Source organism: Microtus ochrogaster, chromosome 2 (genome assembly GCF_000317375.1).
Source record: "Microtus ochrogaster isolate Prairie Vole_2 chromosome 2, MicOch1.0, whole genome shotgun sequence".
NCBI classification, from domain to species: Eukaryota; Metazoa; Chordata; class Mammalia; order Rodentia; family Cricetidae; genus Microtus; species Microtus ochrogaster.
In genome coordinates this window covers 22,445,041-22,453,236 of record NC_022010.1, presented here as the reverse complement: position 1 = coordinate 22,453,236, position 8,196 = coordinate 22,445,041, and the positions used below count along the sequence as shown (strand labels likewise).

The following is an 8,196-nucleotide window of genomic DNA, read 5'->3' as shown; positions in this document are numbered from 1 at the left end:
TTTTTCGAGACAGGGTTTCTCTGTGGTTTTGGAGCCTGTTCTGGAACTAGCTCTTGTAGACCAGGCTGGTCTCGAACTCACAGAGATTCGCCTGCCTCTGCCTCCTGAGTGCTGGGATTACAGGCGTGCGCCACCACCGCCCGGCAGTCTCTGTCTTTTTTTATTTGCTTTTCGAGACAAGGATTCTTTGTATAATAGCCTTGGCTGTCATGGAACTCGCTCTGTAGACCAGGTTGTTCTTGAGCTCACAGAAATCCTCCTGTCTCTGCCTCCCAAGTGCTAGGATTAAAGCTGTGCCTCGACTGTCTGCCTGAGGCTAAAATAGCCAAACTACAGCCGAGAGAGCAGGAAGGGCTATTGGCTGGCCATCCTGGTCTGCTTCCTAGAGTTGTTAGGGGCCAACAGGATGACCTTGACCTTTCAGCCAGTAAGCCAGGCCCTCCAAGGTGCTGTCTTTTAGGGCTTTCCCTCCAGGGTGGGGAATCACCTTATCCTCAGGCAGGGATAACACGGAGGAGCAGGGCAGTGACCTCTGTGTCCTGTCAGGTGGAAGGTGGGTGGCCGCCACCAGAGCGATGGTGCGAACAGCTCTTCTCCAGCGTGGTGCCTGTGCTGCTTGGAGGCTCCGAGGAGGAGCCCGGGGCTCGACAGCTTCTGGACCTCGACTGCTTCTTGTCCGATATATCCGACACACTCTTCACCATGACACAGCCCAGCCCCTCGTCCCTGCAGCTGCCCTCAGAAGATGGTGAGGAGAGAATGGGGAAGGGGAGAGGGGCTGAGCCGTCTCCCCTGCCTGCCGCTTCCAACCTCACCATCTTCCCTTCAGCTTACGTTGGCAATGCTGACATGATCCAGCCAGACCTGACGCCACTGCAGCCCAGCCTGGATGACTTCATGGAGATATCAGGTGGGACAGGTCCTTCATCAGGAGTAAGGACAAACCGAAAGGGTTAGTCTAAGAGAAAAAAAAACCCTGGGAGACTATAAGGCTTTGTGTAGTGGGAGGATAAATGGTGTTGTAATCATGTGTGTGTGTATGTGCATGTGTGCTTATGTATGTGTTTATACATATGTAGTGTTCCCAAGAACTTATGCCTACTAGGCTGGTGCTCTACCACTGAGCCACACCCAGCCCCTCACTGGGGGATTCTAGGCAGGGGCTCTACGCTGAGCCATGCTCCAGCCCCTCACTGGAGGATTCTAGGCAGGTGCTCTACCACTGAGACACACCCCAGCTCCTCACTGGGGGATTCTAGGCAGGTGCTCTACCACTGAACACACCCTAGCCCCTCACTGGGGGGTTCTAGGCAGGTGCTCTACCACTGAACCACACCCCAGCCCCTCACTGGGGGGTTCTAGGCAGGGGCTCTACCACTGAGCCACACTCCAGCCCCTCACTGGGGATTCTAGGCAGGGGCTCTACTACAGATCCTTTATGGTCTAGCGTGGGAGAGTCCTTAGGTTTAATTTTGAGCACTTCATGAGCCACTGTGACTGACAAGAGAATTCCAAGCGTCAAGTCTCTCTGAGTCTTTTTTTTTTTTCTTGAGAAGGGGTTTCTCAGTGTAGCCCTGGCTTTTCTGGAACTCACTGTGCAGAGGAAGCCTTGAACTCATAGAGATTTGCCCACCATTGCCTACTGAGTGCTGGAAGCAAAAGCGTGTGCCACTACATCTGGCTTAGAAGCATCAAATCTCTTAAAGTGGGGCTGGAGAATTGTCTCAGCAGTTAAGAGAGAGCACTGGCTGTTCTTCCAGAGGACCAGGTTCAATTGCCAGCAACCACATAGTGGCTCACAAACATCTGTAATGAGGTCTGGTGCCCTCTACAGGCCTGCAGGGATACACACAGACAGAACACTGTATATATAATAAATAAAAATACATCTCTTAAAGCATTTTAGACAGTGGTTTCTCAGGCTCCTCTCTTTTCCCAGGCTACTGAGTTACTGATGTGTTTCTAGAAATCCTATCCATGTCAGTATGAGCCCAGGAGGACTAAACCTCTTTCTTCCTCTCTCCTGTCTCTGGTTTTTCTTTTGAAAAACAGACAGGTGTCTTAGGGTTTTATTGTCTTGAAGAGACACCATGGCTATGGCAGCTCTTATAAAGGAAAGGATTTAATTCGGCTGGCTTACAGTTCAGAGGTTTAGTCCATTGTCATCATGATGGACATGGCGGCATGTAGGCAGACATGGTGCTGGAGCAGTAACTGAGAATTCTACATCTGGATCTGCAGGCAGTAGGAAGAGACAGTGACACTGGATCTGGCTTAAACTTCTGAAACCCCAAAGCCCACACGTACCCAGTGATACACTTCCTCCCACAAGACCCGACCTACTCCAACAAGGCCAACCTCCAATAATGCCACTCCCTATGAGCCTACTGGGGTCATTTCATTCAAATGTCCACCCTAGTTATCTTTCTGTTGTTGTAACAGATACTTTGTCAAAAAGCAGCTTAGGGAAGGAAAGGGTTTATCTTCCCTTCTGGGAAGTCCATCCCTGAGGGAGGTCATGGCAGGAACTCAAACAGGAACCATGGAGGAACAAGGTATGCTGCCAGGGTCCTCGTTGGGATGACTGTTGCTATCATGAAACACCATGACCAACAGCAGCTTTGGGGGGGGGGGGGTTTATCTGGCTAAACTTCAGCATCATAGTCCATTGCTGAAGGAAGTCAGGACAGGAACCTGGAGGCAGGAGCTGATGCAGAGGCCATGAAGAGGTTGCTGCCTATTGTTGGTTCTTCATGACTTGCTCAGCCTGTTTTCTCACAGAAAGTTGGGTCCCCTGCCCAGGGGAGACTCCAGCCACAATGGCCTGGGCCCTCCCCTATCAACCACGAATTAAGAAAATGCCCTACAGGCTTGCTTACAGCCTGATCTTAAGGAAGCATTTTCTCAGTTGAGGCTCCCTCGAGTAGACATAAAATGAACCAACACACTTTGATACCTCCTGTGTCAATTAACAATCAAGACAGCCTGATCTAAGCAGTCCCTCGGTTATGGTCCCTTCTCAGGTTACTTTAGTAAACCATCAAGTTGACAGATAAAGTTAACTAGGTTACAGGTCTTATGCAGTTCAGGCTGGCCTCAAACTTGCTGATGCCAAGGCTGCTCTGAACTCTGATCCTCCTGTCTTTCGCATTAGAAGACTAGAGTGTGTATTTATCACCATGCCCACAGTGTGTGCCCTCTCCTTCTTCTCCTCTCTCTCCATCCCCCATACCCCACTTACTTGAGATAGAATTTTACTATGTAGCCCAGGATGGCCTTGAACCCATGACCCTTCTGTCTCAGACTCCTGAGTGCCTGGATTCCCGGTGTGAGTCACAAGGCCTGGTACAGCTTGCTCCCTGTTTCCAAGGGGGTCTTCCTTCCCCACAGTACTGTATTGTTTTCTTTGCTGATTGTATTTCTTTCTTTCTTTTTTATTGTTGTTTGGTTTGTTTGTTTGTTTTTCAAGACAGAGTTTCTCTGTGTAGTCTTGGATGTCCTGGAACTCGTTCTGTAGATCAGGCTAGCCTCAAACTCAAGAGATAGATCCTCCTACCTCTGCCTCCTAGTTGCTGGTGCCGTGTGCCACCATTGCCCAGGCCTGCCTGTATTTCTAGCTCACTGCTCCTCACAGCATGCATTTAGGAGCCTTCAAAGTCGTGCTGGGGTGTCAGCTGGGGGTCAGGAAAATAACAGGGCTGAGCTGAAGAGCTGAGTCTCAGAGAGAAACTTCATTCAGTGACAAGTCCCCTTCCAAGCTCCTTCCTTACAGGGTGCTGGGCTGGTCATTCAAGAGGTGAGGCCAATCACACGGGTACTAGAGAATGAGGAACCACCCCTACCCCCACCCCCTGCCTTAGTCCTGGGAGGGTGGGGTCTGCCAGGGGCAGAAGTGTTGATGGCAGTGCCCTGGAAGCCGACCTGCCCCCAAGGACAGCAGCGCCATCTTGTCCCACAGACCCCTACCACAGGTAGGAGCTCAGCTCTGCCCACCCAGGTTCTGGGCAAAATGCAGAGGGCTGGGAGTTTGCAGTAACTTTTCAGTCAATGCCAGGTGGACGATGTTTGGGGCAAGCATGGCTCTCCCAGAGCAGGTGGTTACAGTGACTCTTTGGAGCTGGTCCTGCTCAGGGAGGGAGAGCCTCGAGCCACCAGGGTTTCCATTCTGTCCTCGTTCTGGAAACCCCATTGAAGGTGCAAAATTCTACAGAGGCGGGGGGCCTGGGGAAGGGCAGGTGCAGGGACAGAGAGTGGTTGGTTAGTGTGGGGACCAGGCCCGGAAAGAACTGGGGCTTGATGGGAAGCTCTCTGGAGGCCACCTGGAACCGGTGTGAACAAGGGGAAGGTGGCTATTTTGGCAGGATGTGTTTGCCACCGGACAATGCTCTAATCTTGGACTTTGTGTGGCTCTCAGGGGATGGGGTGGAACTCTGGTGACCACTTTCTGGTCCCTCCATAGATCCCTTTGTAAAAAGTGGGGGCACAGGGCAATATAAAACCTCTTCTGATCCTGGGAGAGATGTGGGCATGGCAGGTGTGTTCTCAGTCACATCCAGACATCCAGGGATGAGGTAGACAGGTGCTTCCTGTCACTGCATACTGATACTCAGAACCTGCTTGGTTTTTCTGGCCAGGCAGAATCACCTAAGACAAACACCCACGCATATACACACATGCCATGCACAACACATTTGCAAGCTCAAACACATATTTATACACACATATCACCAAAACTACCACACTCATACATGCTCATACACATGGGCAAACACATAAGCATATATACATGTACACGCATGGCAACTTGCATATATGTATATATACCATAAACATACACACACATAGAAGCCTACATGTATACATACATGCATATACACGTGTACACAGCATATACATGTATATATACGTTCACACATATACATATGCTCTCAGACATGTATGTACACATATGCACACATATACATGTTACACTCCCATATACGCTCTCAACATACATATATACACAAACACATATACTACATAGACATATACACACAAATATACGTACAACATAGACACACACATACCATATAGGCATATACATAGGCACACCCTGACCCTATGACCTTCTTGAACTCACTTGGTCTTGAGAGGTGGCTTGTGTTAAAAGGTCTGGCTTGAGATTCTGGAGGGAAAATGGGGGAACACAGCTCACCAAACCCTGTGGGGAGCTACCATGCTCTGCTCTGACCGAGATCTTGGGCACAGAACACATGCTGGTCAGGGTCAGAGAAAGGTGCCCGGAAGGGAGCGGGTAGGCGGGTGTCGCCCCAGCCCGGGATGTGGTTAGGCTGTGAGCAGCCTGCTTCCCAAAACCAGAATAGCCCAGAACTTACACAACCCATACTCTAAACAATCTGGCTGCCTTGCCTGCCTCTCCTATAAACTTTTCAGGCTTCCTGGCTCCCTAGCACTCACACCCCAACTCTGAGCCCACTCTGTGCTCCCCAAATGTCAGCCTAGGCTCCGCTCTTACAGCCTCAACTTAAATGATCTTCCAACAAGTCTAACCTATGCCTGACCCACTGACCTCATGAACCTGCTCACCCTTGGTTCATCCCTGACACACTGAGGCAACTCCCCTGCACCCCACCTTTTTCCTTCCCAGAACCTCTCTATGACCTCTTCTTTCTAGAATGCCAACAGTGCTAAAAAGAGGAGCAGACACAGGGAGAGGAAGTGAGCCCAGACTGGGGCGCCATGGGTGGGCAGCTTCCTGGGGTCCCTGCTCGCTCCCTCCCAGAGCCCAGCATCTCTCCCAAGACCATCCTGCCAATCTCCTACTGGTCTCTAGTGCAGCTTCCCCTGAGTGTGACAGACACCATTTCACAGTCTCCCATGGAAACCTTCCACCTCTCCTGGTCCCTATCCTACCTCTGCCCAGCATGGGGACTATATCAAAGACAGAGTCCTTAATATCATTTGCTCCCTTGTGCGTCCCAATTACAGATTTCTTCACCAATTACCGCCCCCCGCAACCGCCCACATCCTCAAATTTCCTGGAGCCCCCCAGCTTTGGCCCCATGGCTGACTCCCTCTTCAGCAGTGGAATCCTGGGCCCAGAGATGCTACCTCCAGCCTCCGCTTCCTCCTCCTCGGGGATGACCCCTCTCTCAGGAACTACCCGCCTACAGGTGAGTGTACCCTGTTCTGTGCAGCCTTTCCAGGACGTCTGAGAGCTAGCTCTGGCTCTGTGTGGGGCCAGGAGGTAGCTAAACACTTTCTTGGGCAACCAGAAAGAAGAGATCTTGGGAGAGCACAGCCCCCAGAGAAGACCCTACAAAGCAGAACTCGATGAATTGAATGAGAGAGTGGTAGAGGAAGGCAGAGGGCGTAAGAACCATAGAACAGGGCACAAGCCAGAGGATTTGGGTTTTCTTGTCATTGTTTTTTGGCTTGGGTTTGGGTTTTAAGACAGGGTCTGTCTCAGGGCCCTGGATGGCCTTGAACTCACAGAGATCAGCCTGCCTCTGCTTCAAGGGTGCAGGGATTAAAGGTGTGCGCCACCCTGCTTGCCCAACATTCTGGGTCTGAGTGAATGAATGGGCAGGGGAAGGGCGAGCCAGCTGGGAGGGAGAGGCAGGAATGTGTGCAAGGCAGCAGGATGGGAGTGTGTGTGTGTTTAGGCAACTGTGAGTTGGCGTCTTGTTTCTAGCACTCCGATACCCATACCAGTCCAGAAGTCATTTCCCTGCAATTGTTAGTTGTCTCTTCTAGTTTCATTTCTGTTGCTGTGCTAAAATACCCCGAGGGAGAGCAAGTTAGGGGGAGAAAAGGGGTTTCTTTCAGCTAAGAGCCCCAGGTTACAGACCATCAGTGTGGGGCAGTCAAGGCAGGAACTTCCAACAGTCACACCACGTCTACAGTCAAGATCAGAGAGAAGTGGCGGCGAGCATGCTCGTATGTTTGGCTCCGCTTCTTTACTCTGACACAGTTCAGAATCCCCTGCCTAGGGAATGATGCCTCCCACCGTGGGCTCCGTCTTTCCGCATCACCTGACTTAATGAAGATACTCCCCAATAGACACGCCCACAGGCCAACCCAACATGGCAGTCCCTCACTGAGACTCTTCCCAGGTGGTCCTAGGTTGTGTCACGTCGACTGTCAAGCCTAACCACCACAGTGTCCTTTTCTCTTCTCAAGGAACGGCTCACACGCTTTTGTAGTTGACTGTAAGAGGTCTGTCTCCTCCACTGGACAGACAGATTCTTGCTGGAAGGGCTGTTTTAGCCACCGCTGCATTCTCTGTACCTAGTGGTTTCCACACACAGAAAGGGTTGCCCCGTGAATGAGTGAATGAGAGTAAGAGAGACGTGTGTGGCAGTATATGGAAAGATCGCTGTAGAAAATGGCACCTGCGCGTGTGGGTAAGTGAATGTAAAGGAAATGGGCTGGCGAGTGGTCGGATGCCCACATAAACAGTTTGGTAGATTGATTGAATGAACTAGTGGTGCCTGGGCTGGGGATACCTGGCTTTGTGAATGGACGTATGATTTGTTACATTAGTGTTTGGTGAATGTGTGGGTGGTTGCTGAACAGACAGATGGAGTAAGAATGGGTTGATGGGAGAATTAAGAGAATGCAGGTGGTCGGATCTCTTGGTCGATGGCTGGCTACCTGTGGGCTGGAGCAGCAGCCAGTCTCATCACGGTGCTGCATTTAGGAAAACAACCCCATGGAAAGAGTGATTTTGCTTGTGATTTCAGAGGCTTGAGTCTGTCATGGGGGAGGAGGTGAGACAGAGCAGAGAAGCTGGGAAGCAACGACAGAGGTGGTGTGGGGCGGAAGAAAGCCTTCACTAGAGGGCTTCAATCCCCACCCCCACTTAGTCCACCTGGGCTCCCAGACTGTGGGCTGGCATTCTTGGTGTGTCTCACCCCCATATCAGTTACTTTGTCCCTTGCTGTGGCATACTACCTGGCAAAAAGCAACTTAAGGAAAGGTTTCTTTTCTTTTCTTTTTTTCCCTGTGGTTTTCGAGACAGGGTTTTTCTGTGTAACAATCCCGGCTGTCCTTGAACTCACTTTATAGACCAGGTTGGCCTTTTTTTTTTTTTTTTTTTTTTTGGTTTTTTGAGAGGGTTTCTCTGTAGCTTTGGAGCCTGTCCTGGAACTAACTCTGTAGACCAGGGAGCTAGGGGCACCATCATTCTAGAAA

General features: G+C 50.8%; 1 protein-coding gene across 2 annotated transcripts in view; it reads left to right on the top strand.

Annotated features, from left to right (window-relative positions):
• The window catches only part of Mlxipl (MLX interacting protein like), a 34,924-nt gene that overhangs the window by 19,384 nt on the left and 7,344 nt on the right, over positions 1 to 8,196 (top strand). For both annotated transcript variants that reach the window (XM_005344635.2, XM_005344634.2), the window contains exons 6-8: positions 547 to 748; positions 830 to 910; positions 5,989 to 6,173. In XM_005344635.2, coding sequence (XP_005344692.1) covers positions 547 to 748; positions 830 to 910; positions 5,989 to 6,173 — 468 coding nt within the window. The remainder of the gene's footprint in view (positions 1 to 546; positions 749 to 829; positions 911 to 5,988; positions 6,174 to 8,196) is intronic.